This window comes from Poromitra crassiceps (genome assembly GCF_964638095.1).
Source record: "Poromitra crassiceps genome assembly, chromosome: 21".
Classification (NCBI taxonomy): Eukaryota; Metazoa; Chordata; class Actinopteri; order Beryciformes; family Melamphaidae; genus Poromitra; species Poromitra crassiceps.
This window is the reverse complement of record NC_139638.1, coordinates 25133897-25151973: the sequence shown is the minus strand read 5'-3', so window position 1 is coordinate 25151973 and position 18077 is coordinate 25133897. Positions and strand designations below refer to the sequence as shown.

The 18077-nt window shown below is 42.6% G+C and overlaps 2 protein-coding genes across 2 annotated transcripts; both read left to right on the top strand.

Annotated features, from left to right (window-relative positions):
* The first annotated feature begins 480 nt into the window (after positions 1 to 480).
* On the top strand, positions 481 to 9011 carry LOC310795754 (endoplasmic reticulum chaperone BiP-like). The gene is made up of 9 exons (XM_083657830.1): positions 481 to 512; positions 3037 to 3189; positions 4258 to 4489; positions 4610 to 4747; positions 6534 to 6646; positions 6761 to 7151; positions 7269 to 7506; positions 7611 to 7772; positions 7926 to 9011. Exons 2-9 carry the CDS (start codon positions 3074 to 3076, stop codon positions 8492 to 8494), a joined length of 1959 nt encoding a protein of 652 aa, XP_083513956.1. The 5' UTR covers positions 481 to 512; positions 3037 to 3073; the 3' UTR covers positions 8495 to 9011.
* A 3217-nt stretch (positions 9012 to 12228) lies between these two features.
* Positions 12229 to 17632, top strand: LOC310795748 (endoplasmic reticulum chaperone BiP-like; the record flags this gene model as incomplete). Its single annotated transcript, XM_083657820.1, has 9 exons — positions 12229 to 12291; positions 13829 to 13965; positions 14053 to 14284; positions 14405 to 14542; positions 15203 to 15315; positions 15394 to 15781; positions 15862 to 16099; positions 16647 to 16811; positions 17124 to 17632. The coding sequence occupies exons 2-9, from the start codon at positions 13853 to 13855 to the stop codon at positions 17630 to 17632; spliced, it is 1896 nt and encodes a 631-aa protein (XP_083513946.1). The 5' UTR covers positions 12229 to 12291; positions 13829 to 13852.
* Positions 17633 to 18077: the final 445 nt, after the last annotated feature.

The window sequence follows — 18077 nt, the reverse complement described above, 5'->3', positions numbered from 1 at the left end:
AACCAATGAGAGCGCTCCAACGAGCTGCTGCGCGGCCAATCAGCATGCCGGATGGAACCAATGAGAGCGCTCCAACTAGTGAGAGTGGCGTCAGCGGAGGACCAAAATGCGAGACTCATTAGCCAATGAACAGCCAGGAATGGGTCTCGCGCTACTTTTGCATGCTAAAATAAAGCTGATAATGTACAATTTGATTCAAGGCATGAAAACCCCTTTCAGAGTAGGCCTACAACATAAACTGTCTATTTTGCTGCAACTTGTCAGCATGCCGGGTAGAACCAATGAGAGCTCTCCAACGAGCTGCTGCGGCCAATCAGCATGCCGGGTGGAACCAATGAGAGTGCTCCAACGAGCTGCTGCGCGGTTAATCAACAGGGCAGGCCTCCACGCTTATATATGGAGAGCACCATTCATTCAACATCACACTTCACATCCACAACTTGAGAAAACAGCTGAGACGTGTACAAGATACCAGAGACACAAGGCGGATTCATTGATTGTTTGCTGTTAAGGTACGTGCGAAAGAATGAATAGTCAATGCGAACGTATGTTTTTGTGGCAAAAAAAAGTCAAAAGTGGTGGAAGCCATCAGGCAGTAGGCTACATACAGGCATACATCAAGCTAACATTGAGTATTGCATACTATTGTGGCTTTAATTCGCAAAGGCCAGGGCAGCCAATATGATAGATTGTGGATATCTTTATATAAAAAAAATATATATATATATATATATATATATATATATATATATATATATATATATAGCTCCTCTGATTTTTTTTCCCCTCTTCGGTCTGGTGCTTAAATTTCGACTTTATTCACGAAATTTCGACTTTATTCACGAAATTTCGACTTTAATCTCAACATTTCAACTTTATTCTTGAAAAAAAAAGAAAAAACTTGCTCGTTGTAAAAAATCGTAAATTTTGTTCTCAATTTACATACTGCTGGTTTGCCAAAAATATTCAAAATATTATTTCTACAAGAATGGGCAGTGTATAAATCATTTGTTAGAATGGACCTTGTGAATTGGTTTGAGCACCTTTTATCAAGAAAATGTATTCCATTGATAAAAAGAGTGCAGAGATTAGATGAGGACTGAGAGTGCAATGCTATATTTTTCGCTAGGTTAAGGAATGCTTTGGGAATGGCATTGATAAGAGATTTAAATTCTTTGAGGTTACAATCAAAATCATATTTAAAGCAAAATTCGTTATGAGGTAGTAGCCTACATCCAGGGGCGGTTTTAGCATCAGAGCTTTGGGTGGGCTCAGCCCACCCAAAGGTCATGGACCGCTGAACCCCTAGGGGGGTCCGGGGGCATGCCCCCCCGGAAGAAAATTTTGTACAGTTTCAAGTAAAAATCAAACTGGCACACTTTGAGATCAAAATGAAGAGACTAGATCTATGAAGAACTACACACATCAATATCTTCTTTACCGTTCTGTGGTTTTACAGCGATGAAAAAATAATTGTTTCCCTATATATACTATATATATTCTGCATACAGGTTCTATATGGTAGAATTATGCTTGCATAAATAATACCAAAATCACTTCAGGGGAGTTTCAAGTAAAGTAACATTTTGCTTTGTAGGCAAAACAAAAGTAAAATTATATCAAAAGGGAACTTCCTAACTTATTGGCTGGAATAATATTCCGACAAGATAATAATATACTGTAAGCACTAAAGCAGGAGTTTGTGGCAGTATTTGTGGGGGTCGAAATCTATGTAGGGTGTACCACCACAAATAGATCAGTGTATGGGAAACACTGACTATTAAATTGTGTGACTAGAAAGACACCAATAAATCTGAGAAAATGTACTTTAATTTTGAACAACAGCACTACAATGGTGGCATTACAAATGGTATTATGAAATTATTGTGGGAAAAAACAAGATCTGACTGGTTGGAAGTTGGTAGGCTACCACCACCACAGCGTGCAAAAATAGGGAAAGAAGGAAAGAAAAGGGAATAGCATGCCATGCACGCATGTTAAGCTATCATCATCATCACATCAGACAGGCTGTGTAAAGCAGCCACTTGCGATTCTGAAGGGCTTAATTTCATTCAGATAACAAGGGACCCGTTTGAAAATATGTTTGTCACTTATGCCCATATGTTTCTCAAAAAACATTGCATCCATTTACACCCACTTTACTGCGAGCTAGCATGACATGGCTGGCTGGTGCCATGGTAGCCTACCTACCTTCCTCCAGTCCACCTGTTTGTCTGGCAGGCACAGCCACAAGTTCTTTTGTTTAGCCTACGAAACAACGTTACGCGCTAATTTGCATATCAATATGCGCTAATTAAGTAACTACTAACGACTCTGACTGCTCAATGCTCACCTCACAGTTTCATTGATCATGAGTGGGGAGAACGATTGTGTGGACTGTGGAGGACCACTTCGCTGCTGTACTGTGTGTGACCTGTGTGAAGTGATGTGGGATTAGGCAGATAGATGGAGGAGGGAGCGCCTGCGCAGCCGCGGTTCTAGAAACTTTTCGGGTGGGCTGAACCCCCCTAAATGTTTGTCTCAGCCCACCCTAAGAACATAGAGGGGGGGGGGAAACCCGCACACAGCGCATTGAGTGTAGTCAGAAACTGCTACTAATGACCACCATGGATTTGGAGAGGGGAAAAAAAAAAAAAAAAAAAAAAAAAAAAAACTTTTTTTTTGCCTCTATTTTTTTGGGTGGGCTGAGACTATTTTTGGGTGGGCTAAAGCCCACCCAAAAACGGCCTAGAACCGCCCCTGCCTACATCCCATTTGCATCTAATAGGTCCATTACACACCAAATGTTTCTATCCATCCAGTTCTTATAGAACATGGATTTTCTTTTGTGAAGTAGCCTATATATAGATTGTTCCATAGTGGAGTATTGTGAAGAGTGAAGTTGTGATTGTAAAATAATTTTCAAAAAAGTAAAACCTGTTGGTGATAGGCTATTTAACATTGCTAGCCCGTATTTCAACGTAGCATAGGAGCACACGTCATCAACACGTCTTGACATTGTTTTCTGTTCCGCAGATTTCTTCATAGGATTTGAGCAAACATACAAGCAAAGATGAAACTGATGTGCTTGGTGTTGCTGGTCGCCGGCACCGTGTTTGCCGATGACGACGACAAGAGGGAGAACGTGGGAACCGTGGTAGGAATCGACCTGGGGACCACCTACTCATGGTAAGAGGAAATGGTGATTTCTGGCTTGGCTGGATGTAGGCTGTAACTAACGATTATTTTCATTATCGATTATCTGTGGATTATTTTCTTGATTAGTTGTTTGGTCTATAACATCTCTCTATTATATAAAAGGGAGAAAGTGGGCACTGTTCTGTCTGTTCTCTGTTTCAATTTTTGTCCCACTGATGATGTCGTAGGTATTGTGCATCAGTGATGTCATAAGTGATGTAATAAATTGCCCCACTGATGATGTCACAATGTCTATGACATCATTAGTGATGTCATCGGTGACGTCATTATTGACCAAAATCCTCTTATGACATCATGATGTCATTTTTTTTTTTTTTTTTTTTTTTTTTTTTATTGATTCATTCCAAAGCATACAGTCAACAAGCATACATTAAACATCAATACAGAGTATGCTACTTTGATAGAAACAAAATAAAAAAAATAAAAAAAAAAACAAACAAACAGGGGTATCATGTTAGAATAAACTCAGGCATTAACAAAAATATTTAAATCTTTACAAATATTCACAGTTTTTAAGGCTTTTTAAATATAAAAAAATGCGACCTTTTTGCTTTAAAAAATAAGCCGCATGATTTGGTTGAAATATGTGGTATTCCCATAAAAGATGTAATTTCATACTTGGGTATTAAAATATGTAAAAATCAAGATGAAAGGGTGAATTTGAATTTCCCTCCTTTGATTGAGAAGATCAATAAGTATTGGCACTGATGTCCGAGGCATTGTGACATCATCACCTATGTCACTCGAGCTGGTTTTTGGTTACACTACACATCAATGATGATGTCATAGACATTGTGACACCATTGTGATGTGCTACCCTGTGCCTTAGGTGCAATTATTTTTATGTTTTGAAATTTGCTGGTTTAGCACCACTAAGAAAGCCACCGGGAAAGCGCATGCTTTCCAAGGACTTGACCATTGTGATGTCATCAGTGATGCAAAGTTGGACAATTGTGTGCTGCACATGCTAATAGGGCTTAAATGAGTAAATGTAAATGCATTTTCAATGATAGTAATTCCTAAAACTCTTTGCTGCAGTGTTGGAGTGTTCAAGAACGGCCGCGTGGAGATTATTCCCAACGACCAGGGAAACCGCATCACCCCATCATATGTGGCCTTCACCAGTGAAGGTGAGCGTCTGATTGGTGATGCTGCCAAGAACCAGCTGACCTCCAACCCTGAGAACACAGTCTTTGATGCCAAGAGGTTGATTGGTCGCTCTTGGGCTGACCACACTGTGCAACAGGACATCAAGTTCTTTCCCTTCAAGGTAAGTTTCTTATTCTGATAGTATGGTCTTAAGTGTGTGGTTGTAGGCGTCTGAAGTTATTTAAACTGTGCTTTTGGCGGAAAACTTTCTAAATTGATGTTTCTTCCGATTGCTCTCTAGGTTATTGAGAAGAAGACCAAACCCCATATCCAGGTCGAAATTATTGCAGGCCAGATGAAGACATTTGCCCCTGAGGAGATCTCTGCCATGGTGCTGACTAAGATGAAGGAGACTGCTGAGGCTTACCTGGGCAAGAAGGTACAAACATTACTTTCCATATCTAATCACACTAGGACCGCACAATATCCCTTCCCCCCCAAACCAGTAATTACCTGCTCCTCATAGCCGACACCGATAAGAGAACTGAGAATTAATTTCACATTTTTCTATTTTAAAAAGACATTCATAACCTGTCGTTTATGCACACCTGAGGGTAATAAAGGCTAAGATGTAGTGAGCAAAGAGGGATGATTTGATATATTCCCCGTGGCTCTGTCCTAACCAAATCTTAACTGACATCACGATTGTGAACACAACAAAAACTAACATCACTAATTGTGAACACAACAAAAACAAACAGTTCTGACTCTTCACATTTTGCCCAAGAAGTCAAAGTAAATCTTTGACATAATCTGTCAAATCAGACGTCAATGTTTCAACACATTCACTGCCAGCCTTTTTTTTTTTTTTTACTGTAGGTAGGTTCTGCCAGAGGGTTTTTTTGAGGATTCTGGCTCATTTTACAAGAGCCGAGGATTATTTTCTGCTTGGAGTTTGTGAACACAAAGTTCACAAAAGTACTAATAGAATGTGTGCTTTCTCTGTCTAAAAGAGTTAGTTTGTAGAGTTAGTAGTTATGTAGATATTAGCCGTTGAGTACAGCATGGTTTCAGCGTCTGAGAGTGAAAGCTGAGATAATCGCAGTTTTGTGAAATTCAATCAAACAGGCAGAACAGTCACTTTAACCATTTATTTTTGGCATCAGTGAGAGATCAGACATCTAAACAATATAGTTCTGAACGCCCTCTCCTTCAAACTCCTCCCTCCGTGGGCGTGTCTGGTGGCTTTCAGCCTGCGTTTGTCACAAGCGAGTGTTCTGCTGCTGCTGCTGCTGCGAGTTTGAGCAGCCTCCCTCCCTGGCAGCGAGTGTGGATAGGGCTCACTTGTTTCTTGGGTTTGAGAGCTTTGATGAAGCTTTGTGCGATTCTAGGCTTTATGCTGCGTGTTTCAAACTGTGTTTTCCTCCCAGTCTATTTTTGGCGTTTTCGCCAATCCATTTTACAGTAGAGAATGGTTTCCTCGCGCGTTACCCTACAGTTTTGGCTCTGCTTTTCCTAGTGTGGAGAGCACTGTCGCCACTTAGTGGGTCCGTGGAATGGGTTGTACACGTTCGCTGACTCCAATATTTTTATAGGAGACGTGGGGAGCGTTGATCCACGTCCCACCGTCAAAAAAAAAATCGTATTAATACGTCATTGGCAGTGAACCATTGGATTTTTTTTGACGGAGTAATACGTCATTGGCAGTGAACGTGTTAAATACAGGTTACTAGAAGTAAAGTGCATCACTCAATATAAAAATAAACTAGCTGTTATAGAACCGAAATGCTTAGTCTGCAGAAAAAAGAAAAGAAAAAAAAAATACAATAGATATATCTGACCGCTATGTCATTTTATGCTTAAAGGTATACAACGTTTTCCTTGTAAATAACTCATTCGTATAGATATTCTTTATAGCCATTATTTATCAGCTATAAAAATGCAGATACTGATAATAGCCGATCAATATAAACTTCCCATTATTGGCCAATAATTTAACCCGATATATATTGTGCATCGCTAAATCTAGCCTGGGTAAACCCAGCCCCCAGTGACCTGCTCTCAGGCTTACCCTGCTTACGAGTCACAAGGGTCTGGTAGTGACTGGGAGCAGGTCTGAGAGCAGGTCACGTGGCGGCTGGGTTTAACCAGGCTACGCTAAATCATACACTGGTCCTGAACAAGTGTTTGATGTGTTGATTTAATTTCCCCTTGTGTTTCCTCAGGTCACACATGCTGTGGTCACTGTCCCCGCCTACTTCAATGATGCCCAGCGTCAGGCCACCAAGGATGCTGGAGTCATTGCTGGTCTGAATGTTATGAGAATCATAAATGAGCCGTAAGTGTCTTATTACAACCTTTATCATCTGCTGTCATTTGAAGGGACTCTGGAAACTTTTTCTTCATGATAATTCGACTATTTTCTTATGTTCTTTTTGCTTGGCTTCTCCAGGACTGCTGCAGCTATTGCTTACGGCCTGAACAAGAAGGGCGGTGAGAAGAACATCCTTGTGTTCGATCTGGGTGGTGGCACTTTTGACGTCTCCCTCCTCACCATTGACAATGGTGTGTTTGAGGTGGTGGCCACCAACGGCGACACTCACCTGGGAGGTGAAGACTTTGACCAGCGCGTCATGGAGCACTTCATCAAGCTGTACAAGAAGAAGACTGGTAAAGACGTGCGCAAGGACAACCGTGCGGTGCAGAAGCTGCGTCGTGAGGTTGAGAAGGCGAAGAGGGGCCTGTCTGCCCAGCACCAGGCCCGCATCGAGATTGAATCCTTCTTTGAGGGAGAAGACTTCTCTGAGACCCTGACCCGTGCCAAGTTTGAGGAGCTCAACATGGTAAGTTGGCCACCTCATCAGTTGAGACTTGGAGAATTATTGCACCACAAAAATATTCTTGGTGTATAGAACATTGCATTAAGCAAGCCTTTTTATCTTGTCCTTTATTTTGTCCAGGACCTGTTCCGTTCCACCATGAAGCCTGTACAGAAGGTAATAGACGATTCTGACTTGAAAAAGACCGACATTGATGAGATTGTCCTGGTTGGAGGCTCCACCCGTATCCCCAAAATCCAGCAGCTGGTGAAGGAGTTCTTCAATGGCAAAGAGCCCTCCAGGGGCATCAACCCTGATGAGGCTGTGGCCTATGGAGCTGCTGTGCAGGCTGGAGTTCTGTCTGGAGAAGAGGACAAAGGTAGGTCTTCTTCCTGAGATTGTATATCTGTGCCACTGCATCAAGCTTGCAGAATATAAGACTTGGGCCATTTTACTTAAATGTTTCTTGTTCTTCTGCTACAGTTCTTCTTCTCGATGTGTGCCCCCTGACCCTTGGTATTGAGACCGTTGGAGGAGTAATGACCAAACTGATCCCCAGGAACACTGTGGTGCCCACCAAAAAATCCCAGATCTTCTCTACCGCCTCTGACAACCAGCCCACTGTCACCATCAAGGTCTATGAAGGTAAAACGTGGACCACTTCCTGTAAACTAGCCAAACACAATGGACATCATTTTCACAAAATATTTAATGTGTGAAAAATAGATTGCTTCATTCTTGATATGAGAAATGTTGCATAACTCTGGATATGGTTATAATTTTCAACTCTCTCTTCAGGTGAACGTCCCCTGACAAAAGACAACCATCTGCTGGGCACCTTTGACCTGACTGGTATCCCTCCCACCCCGCGTGGTGTACCCCAAATTGAGGTCACCTTCGAGATTGACGTCAACGGTATCCTGCGCGTCACCGCTGAGGACAAGGGAACGGGCAACAAGAACAAGATCACAATCACCAACGACCAGAATCGACTGACTGATGAGGATATCGAGCGCATGGTGAACGATGCTGAGCGCTTCGCCGACGAGGACAAGAAGCTGAAGGAACGTATCGATGCCCGCAACCAGCTGGAGAGCTACGCCTACTCTCTGAAGAACCAGGTGGGCGACAAGGAGAAGCTTGGCGGCAAGCTGTCCGACGAGGACAAGGAAGCCATCGAGAAGGCGGTGGAGGAGAAGATCGAGTGGATGGAGTCCCACCAGGACGCCGAACTGGAAGACTTCCAAGCCAAGAAGAAGGAGCTGGAGGAGGTGGTGCAGCCCATTGTCAGCAAGCTTTACGGCAGTGCAGGTGGACCCCCGCCCGAGGGTGGGGAAGGTGAGCAGGAGGAGAAGGATGAGTTGTAGGGAGGTAGAGGTCAACTCAAGTTCTCTGTCGCACCCTGCCTCTCTGGTAGCGGCACTTGGATGTACATAATGGACAGATTGGACTCAAATGGTGAGAGGAATTCAACAAATTTGTGACAAACCGCAACAACAGTGTGAGAACTACAAGAGCCTCCACTAGAGGGGACTGTTAGATCCACTAAATTCAGTCAATCTGCATTCACAGTCAAAGCGGGCGGGCTGTGGAACACCCTGCCAGCAGTCATTAAAGGCTGCAGTACTTTCAAAGGTTTTAAATCCTCTGTTAAGAAGTGGCTGAGAGAGGGTCAGTCTTGTGGCCACCTATAGACATTGGTGTGGTCTCATATCCTATTTCTTTTGTGTCCTGACAGTATTTATTTTTCACCATCACCTCATTTGCTACTGTGTGATCTTAGTGGATTGCTATCTACCTCTATGTGTTCTATTTCACTGTTGTGCACATTGTATATGTATTACCTTGTAAGTTTCATTTTTTTTTATCATGTATCTTGATTGGTTCAAGGGCTTGATGTTTACACAGGCAATGTGTAAACATTGCCTGAAATCTGGTCATTGTAGAAAAGCCTTTCTACTGGAAAGATAAATAAATGTTTGATACAAAACTGATTTTGTTTCTCTTATTACATGAGTTTATATCTACAGGGTATGACTTTTGGCAGACCAATCTAGGTTAGTTCAAGTTAAATCAAGTGCTCCCGTGTTTGATACAATGGTCTGGGTTTGTTTTCACTGTTCATGTTGTACTAAATCTAAAGCTAAAATTAAGAAACAAACAAGCAATTACACGCTAGTACTTATTAAACCATTTAATACAACATGGACAACTCTGCAACATCCAGTCACAATACACTCGCTGTAGGTACGTGTGTGTCCACTGTCCATCTCTATGAAGACAAAGTAAACTGGGCCCTGGGCTTGGTCCCCTTCTCCACTCTAACGGTTGGGCAGTTAAATCCCCTTAAAATGTCACCAGGATTCATCAGCTTTTGTCTGCATTCTGCAAGCGAAGGGATAACATTTTAAGGGCTTAATTATAATTGTGTGTATATAGATGTATAGATATATATATTTATTCCCTGGACTGGTATAGCATATGATTTTCAAGTAACACTGCAAGGCAAGCATGGTATGCCTCATCATCCCAAACAATCTATGTATTTGATGCATATACCCACATCTGAAAATGAACATGTTTTGTAAACACACACACACACACAATGTTACTCCAACTAAATCTGGTATTGTAATTACATTAGCTGCAAATGTGACAATTATGGTCACTCTGGCTTGCGTTAATGTGCAATCAGAACAATGAAATGTAAAATACCTCACCTTGACCTGTATAGACATTTGAGATAGGCCACCGTATCAGAAGAATGCTTAATCATTTGGTTTCATAATGGAATCAGGGGCATCATGGTTTGAATAGCTACATTTGGGACGCCCAAGTATGTGGGGCTGAACTGGAGAGGGACGTGGCATTTAAACGCAGTGGTCCTCAAACTGTTTTGGCTTCAGTACCCCCTTTCCCTGATTTCAGAATCCAAGTACCCCCTTTACCTGATTACATTCTGCTTCTACAAAACTGCAAGAGAAACTATAGAATATGATGCAGAGAATGGATGATTAGTTAACCCACTTTTTGAAGAATATAACATTATAAAATAAGAAATGGAGTGAAAGAGTTGCAATTAGTGCAGATACCTACATTTTTCCATTTGCCTCTTTCTCCACTGTAGTACCACCATGTACCCCTAGGGGTACCCCAGTTGGAATGACTGGACAGTAAAACAGTATTTTAATTTTACCTACCTATTTTACCTACCTACATATATATATATATATATATATATATATATATATACAGTACATATAGATATATTGGGGGAATCAAAACCAGTTCACTGTCTCATGTACACACGTGCTCATGTTAGCACAGGACGCCGAACGTAAGTAGAAGTGAAGCTTGAAGCAGGCACAAGCTGAACTGACGCCTAACCGTTCACACAAGAAGCCTTCTCTTTTCCTCTCAGCGCCTCCTTGGCGCACCTTGAACCCGCCAACAACTCTCATTTAGTCACAATTTGTGACGGAATTGTCAGTCGGTCACCCTTCTTTGGGTCTGGATCAAGGCAACAAGGAAGAGGGTGTGTGTTTGTGTGTGTGAAGTGATGTCACTCAACTGGAAATTATATTGTCACGCAGTTATCAGGCAGTTGTGATGTCATCAGTGATGTCACTCAAGCAGTTGTCTTCTTCTTTTTTAGTTAAAATTGGTTAAGTGGTGTCTGTGTGCATCGCTTATTTCAGCACCTGGGTGTGATTTTTTTGGATATGGCCAAGAGCAGTGTATCTGTGAAATAATAAATACGATTCCAACTCCAGTTTCTCATTTTGACGAATATACCCACCGTTTAATGGTCTCTTCAACAATATAATTGGCAAGAATCCATACCGATGCAGTGCAAATCTTCAGACAATTATTCCACAAAACACCAAACTGTGACAAACGGCGGCAGTCAAAAAAAACCTGCTGAATGATTGCAACCAACTTTCCTAAATAACCTGTGAGTCAAACTAAGCTAATCATTGACACAAGGATGCCACCTAGTGACCAATTTAGTACATGCATAGAAAACCAGGCTCCACCTGGGCCCGTCTTGAAGTAACATCTTTCTCCCTCTTCTAAAAATAAATAAATAATGATAAAAAAGAATTCAACTCATGTTATTACTTACTAATGTTACGTATTCCTTCTCAAACTACTTTACAAGTGCTACTCTACTCCTTCAAAAAAATGCTGTAATAGATTGTGCTGCATAGTTGATTTCTCTACTGTTGACAAAATGTAATATTGTAAGTCGCTTTGGATAAAAGCGTCTGCTAAAGGACATGATGTAATGTAATGGAGTCTATATATCAGTCTGCTAAAGTAATAGCCAATGATGGCAAATTACAGTTGAATGTAATATCACGCAATATGCTGAAGATCCGATTTGACTAAAATATTAATTTCACTACTAGTATACACTGCATCACCGTCAGTGTTGGGCAAGTTACTTTCAAAATGTAATATACTACATATTACTAGTTACTTTCATTTGAAAGTAATGAGTTACTTTACAATATTACTTTCTGTGTAGAGTAACTCGTTACTTATTACACTACTTTTGCATTACATTTACCAAAACAACAGCAGCAGCAGAATGACATCGCTGCCCCGGCCGGAACCATCCCGAAAAATTATTTCAACCACCTTGAAGTCAGTGTAAACAATCCAATGTTCTATTATTATATCTAATATGTGCTTTGATTTAATAAAATGCAACTACATTTGTAACTTGAGTTACTTGATAAAGTAACTGGTATAATATTACTGAAATCCTATAAGTAATAAGTTATATTACTGAGTTACTGCTAAAAGTAATATATTACATGTACTTTGTTACTTTTGTAATGAGTTACTCCCAACACTGATCACCGTAGGCCTACATGGATATTCCTTGCCTCTCTGAAAAGACTGCCAGTGAACGGTCTGTCTCTGTCGGGGTCTGATTGCTGTTTGAGGCCCTGTTATTGCAGCTCGACTTCTCTTTCTTTCCTGGTAGTCAGGGTGCAGGAGGTTAGGGGCGTGCCGCAGTGGAGGAGCAAAGAGTGCATCATGTGTTGATGGTTACGTCATCATCATAAAGACTTGTCTGTCCTGTTAGACCAGAGAAATGACCACACCACTCGCGACTCACTTTAATTGAGATATAGCGCCTTGATTCATTAAGGTATGTGCAAAAATATTTGAGAATAGAATCTGAACAATATTACACATATTGCAATGTAGAATGTTTCACTTTGAGTTTCGATAGGTGGGTCAACTGACGCAGGTTGTGCCCTCTACCTGTTGCTTTGTTGAACTGAGCTCTGATCTGGGACATTTGGGACAGCAGTCGCTCAGTAGGCACTTTGAATCTTTGTTTCTGGGTTAGATATGGACTTAGATCTGGACTGTTGTCAGGCTTTGCTGTGGCTGAGCACTTGGTTTCACTCTCTGAGGTTACATCCACATTAACCCCACATTAAGCCCCTGTAGTCGGCGTGTTGAAAATGAAAGTTACACTCTTCATGCATTTCAGCTGTGTCTCACATCTCTGTCCTACACACCTGAAAAGGCATACAGTATCAGACCATTCATGCACACTGGGCATGCCGTGCGACACAGCAAGCTGGGTGTTTAGTGTGCATAGGAATTTTATTGATTTGATTTTACAGTGGCGGCACTTCCGGGAGAAAACACTATCTCTCAGAGAGAGAGAGGGAGAGGGAGATAGAGGAGAGAGACTGCATTCAATAAATGATTTGAAATGTTTTGATGAACAGAGAGAAATCCATACAACTGCGTGATCAATACAATTACTGAAACTAGGCTATGGGCTGCTGAAACCAGCTGATCATTATTATTGTTGTGGGAAAGCTGAAGACTTAAAGGTGATGCTCAACGGCAATTGGAAACAAAGTGACGGAAGACAGTATATGAAATAAAATCATGTCCATATGGGAATGAAACGACTGAAAGATCTTATAAGGCGGCCCGGTTCCACTCCACCGGCCAATAGGGCTGCCAGGTAGACCTTTAATGTAGGAAAGGATCTGCCTGCATCAATGAGATTGTGAAGAAAAACCACCATGGCTTTCTCAGAACAGAGATAAGGATTGTGGCCCTCTGTCTGGTTTCACCTGTGAGCGGGAGCCAGAAACTTCAGTGTGTGGACTTTATTTTCTTTTTACTATTTTGTTTATCCATTTGTCCGGCACCTGCCTTTTGTAGTAGATGTACATTCCTCTTCTTTATAAAAACTGATTTAGTCCCCATGCCCCCATGCGAAAATTCAGGCTGAGAGCCCCAAATCCAAAATGGCTACCATGGGCCATGGAAAATATCTTTTCAATGGTTTGGCCTACAATGCTGCATAGTGGTTTCTAGGACTTTTTGGGGTTGAGGAATTCAGAATTACCGTAATGTTGTTTGATGATTTGACCTATTTGTAACCTTCAAATCCAAGATGGCCACCCATTTTCAGCTCTGAAAGGTCCATTTTTCAAGTCACCCTAGATGACATATTACGCTCGAATAAAAGCTCTGCTCATGCTGAGTTGAGTTATAAACAGGACAACCTGTCAGTACATAGAGGTCATCTCAAAGGTCAAAAAGGTCAATGGTTCACAAGAAACAAACCTTCGTTATCAACGGTCAATAATTTCCATTTAGTGTATAAGAGAGCGCACATCATGATGTTTTCTGTTCTGCAAATTTCTTCATAGGATTTGAGCAAAATACAAGTAAAGATGAGACTGGTGTGCTTGCTGTTACTGGTCACGCGCACCATGTTTGCCGATGCCGACAAGAAGGTAGACGTGGGAACTGTGATAGGAATCGACCTGGGGACCACCTACTCATGGTAAGAGGTTAGAGTGTAGCTGTAACAAAAAGTGTCACAAGTCATGCTTTTCAATGACAGTTAATTACCCAATAATCTTTGCTGCAGTGTTGGAGTGTTCAAGAACGGCCGTGTGGAGATCATTCCCAACGACCAGGGAAACCGCATCACCCCATCATGTGTGGCCTTCACCAGTGAAGGTGAGCGTCTGATTGGTGATGCTGCCAAGAACCAGCTGACCTCCAACCCTGAGAACACAGTCTTTGATGTCAAGAGGTTGATTGGTCGCACTTGGGGTGACCCCACTGTGCAACAGGACATCAAGTTCCTGCCCTTCAAGGTAAGTTTCTTATTCTGATAGTATGATCTTAAGTGTGTGGTTGTAGGCGTCTGAAGTGATTTAAACTGCGGTTTTGGTGGCAAACTTTCTAAATTGGTGTTTCTTCTGATTGCTCTCTAGGTTATTGAGAAGAAGAGCAAACCCCATATCCAGGTCGAAACTTCTGCACGCCAGACGAAGAGATTTGCCCCTGAGGAGATCTCTGCCATGGTGCTGACTAAGATGAAGGAGACTGCTGAGGCTTACCTGGGCAAGAAGGTACAAAAATGTGTTTTAATACCTAATCATACATGGGGGACAGTTGTCCCGAACCCTGGTTCAGGGGGGCCGAAAGGGCCCTCAAAAAAAAAAAAAAAAGCTTTTGTGGTCTTAGCTGATATTTTTCTCGTAATACATTTACTTATACTATACTTTCTGTAAAAAAAAAAGATTTGGTCTGTCACACTAAAGGTCAAGAGTTCAATCTAGCCGGCCCCTCCCCCCGCCTCAATCTACCTACAATTTCAAAATGTCGCCTAGTCGGCAAAAATCAGGTGCACAGAAAAAGTAAAACGAAAAGTAAACGAGGAGAGGATAACGGAGGTTATGACCAGATATTTAACAAGAGGTCAAGAGGAAGATCGAGAAGATTACATTGAGACAAGTAACATCACAGACGAAAAGGAGGCGGCCGCTGATAACGTTGATCGAGAGCAAAGCGAGACAGCTAAGCTTAAACATTTGGCAGAAACAAAATACTGCCTAGCTTGAAATTCAACATCAAGTTATGATACAGGGCACTTTCTAAAGAGCACTGAAGCACTCTCCTCTTTTGTGCACGGTGGTTTTCGGGGTCCTTCCACGAGGAAGGCCTGATCATACACTGGTCCTGAACAAGTGTTTGATGCGTTGATTTAATTTCCCCTTGTGTTTCCTCAGGTCACACATGCTGTGGTCACTGTCCCCGCCTACTTCAATGATGCCCAGCGTCAGGCCACCAAGGATGCTGGAGTCATTGCTGGTCTGAATGTTATGAGAATCATAAATGAGCCGTAAGTGTCTTATTACGACCTTTATCATCTGCTGTCATTTGAATGTAGCACTTTCTTACCTGTACTTGCCTTCTCCAGGAGTGCTGCTGCAATTGCCTACGGCTTGAACAAGGGAGGGCGTGAGAAGATCCTTGTGTTTGATCTGGGTGGTGGCACTTTTGATGTCTCCATCATCTCCATTGACAACGATGTGCTTGAGGTGGTGGCCACCAACGGTGACACTCACCTGGGAGGTGAAGACTTTGACCAGCGCGTCATGGAGCACTTCATCAAACTGTACAAGAGGAGGACTGGTAAAGACGTGCGCAAGGACAACCGTGCGGTGCAGAAGCTGCGTCGTGAGGTTGAGAAGGCGAAGAGGGCCCTCTCTACCCAGTACCAGGTCCACATGGAGATTCAGTCCTTCTTTGAGGGAGAAGACTTCTCTGAGACCCTGACCCGTGCCAAGTTTGAGGAGCTCAACATGGTAAGTTGGCCACCTCATCAGATGAGACTTGGAACATTGCATTAGGCGAGCCTTTTTACCCTGTCTTTCGTTTTGTCTAGGACCTGTTCCGTTCCACCATGGAGCATGTACAGAAGGTGTTAGAAGATGCATACCTGAAGAAGTCTGACATTGATGAGATTGTCCTGGTTGGAGGCTCCACCCGTATCCCCAAAATCCAGCAGCTGGTGAAGAAGTTCTTCAATGGCAAAGAGCCCTCCAGGGGCATCAACCCTGATGAGGCTGTGGCCTATGGAGCTGCCGTACAGGCTGGAGTTCTGTCTGGAGAAGTGGACACTGGTAGGTCATCTTCCTGAGATTGTATATCTGTGCCACTGCATCACGCTTACAGAATACAAGCCTTGGGCCTGTTTGCTTCAAAGTTTTTTGAACTTCTCAATACAGGTGATCTCAGAGTATCCCCGGGTGTGTACCACTACGTGGCTAGGTGATTTGCGTTGTAAAAAATAATCATTTGCGTGTCTGTGTTGGTCATGTTGGCATACTGTAACTGTACGCTATGTGAAAATTCTGATGCAACATGGCTGTTTTGAAACTTCTGAGTGAAATAAGTGTGAGAAACAAGTGGGTAATTCAATGCAGACATACAGATGTACAGGAGGCTAGCTAATCCGAGATTTTAAAAAAAAATACAAATTTTCACAAAAATAGCTAGGAGAGAAAGATTTTCAGGAACGCCCGAGGAGGAGCCATACTGTGCAGCCATAACTGTGTAACCAGTTACGGCTCAGATTGGCATTCATTCAAATGTCTTCAAAGTGGCTTTAAAAAGGTATTTAAAAAAAAACCATAATTGAATTTGCTCATACTGTACCCGCAGATATAGTAATGATTGTTTTCGACTTGTGCCCGTGGACCCTGGGTATTGAGATCGAGGGAGGAGTAATGACCAATCTGATACACAGAAACACTCTGGTGCCCACCAGCATCTCCCGCACCTATTTTACCGCCTCTGAGAACCAGCCCACTGTCGCCATCCACGTCTATGAAGGTAAGACTTGGGCCTCTTCCTGTCATCTAGCCAAACATGATGGAAAGAATTTTCACAAAATATTCCATGTGTGATTAGGTTGCTTCATTCTTGTGTATAGATGGTTTTCACAGAATTGGGTTGCTATGGGAACAGTTTGAACCCTAGCTTATTTCCTGTCAGCTATTGTATTAGCAAACACTGCAACAGGAAGTAAGCTAGGGGCAATTTAGAATGTTTATGTTGTCAAATTAAAAGCATCTATAGGCTGATAAGATTATAAGAAATGTGCATAACTCTGAATATGGTTATCATTTTCAACTTTCTCTTCAGGTGAGCATCCCCAGACAAAAGACAACGAACTGCTGGGCACGTTTGCCCTGGCACGTTCTGGTGGTATGTGGTCCCCTCTCGGGGGGGTGGAGAGGCGGGACATTGTGGTCACCTTCGAGATTGACGTCAATGGTATCCTGCATGTCACCGCTGAGGACAAGGGCACAGGCAACAAGAACAAGATCACAATCACGAATGACCTGAACCGACTGACACCTGAGGACATTGAATCCATGGTGAACGATGCCGAGCACTTTGCCGATGAGGACAAGAAGCTGAAGGAATGGGTCGATGCCCGCAACGAGCTGGAGAGCTACGCCTACTCTCTGAAGAACCAGGTGGAGGAGATGATTGAGTGGATGGAGTCCCACCAGGATGCCGATCTGGAAGACTTCCAAGCCAAGAAGAAGGATTTGGAGGAGGTGGTGCAGCTCATCGTCAGCAAGTTTTACGGTAGTGCCAGTGGACCCCCGCCCGAGGGTGGAGAAAATGAGAAGGATGAGTTGTAGGCAGGTAGAAGTTAACTCAAGTTCTCTCCATCACCCCTTGCCTCTCTGGTAGTAGTGGCACCTACTGTAGATGTAGCTACATAATGGACCTAAGGGAAATGGAACGGCGACAAAGGCAAGAGTTCACTGCCACTCACTCAAACAAAACTCAGGGTTCATAATAATAATAATAATAATAATAATTGATTGCATTTTTATAGTGCTTTTGAAGGCACTGATGTGTAGCACCCGCCTAGGTGCTGCACGGCAGCCAGTTTGCACCAGAAGGCTCAGCACACATCAGCCTATCACGGTGGAGAGTTGAGGACTGAACGTGCCAATTGGATAAGGAGGGATGATTAGGTGGCCATGATGGAAGCCGATGAGATCTTTATTGACCACAGAGTCAGGACCTCGGTTCAACGTTTCATCCGAAAGACGGTGCTAGCTCGCAAGACAGGGTCCC

Coding starts and splice junctions, on each gene's coding strand:
- LOC310795754 (XM_083657830.1), top strand. CDS start 3,074: ATGAAACTGATGTGCTTGGTGTTGCTGGTCGCCGGCACCGTGTTTGCC. Junction 4,748..6,533: donor AGGCTTACCTGGGCAAGAAG/GTACAAACATTA, acceptor GTGTTTCCTCAG/GTCACACATGCTGTGGTCAC. Junction 7,152..7,268: donor AGTTTGAGGAGCTCAACATG/GTAAGTTGGCCA, acceptor TATTTTGTCCAG/GACCTGTTCCGTTCCACCAT.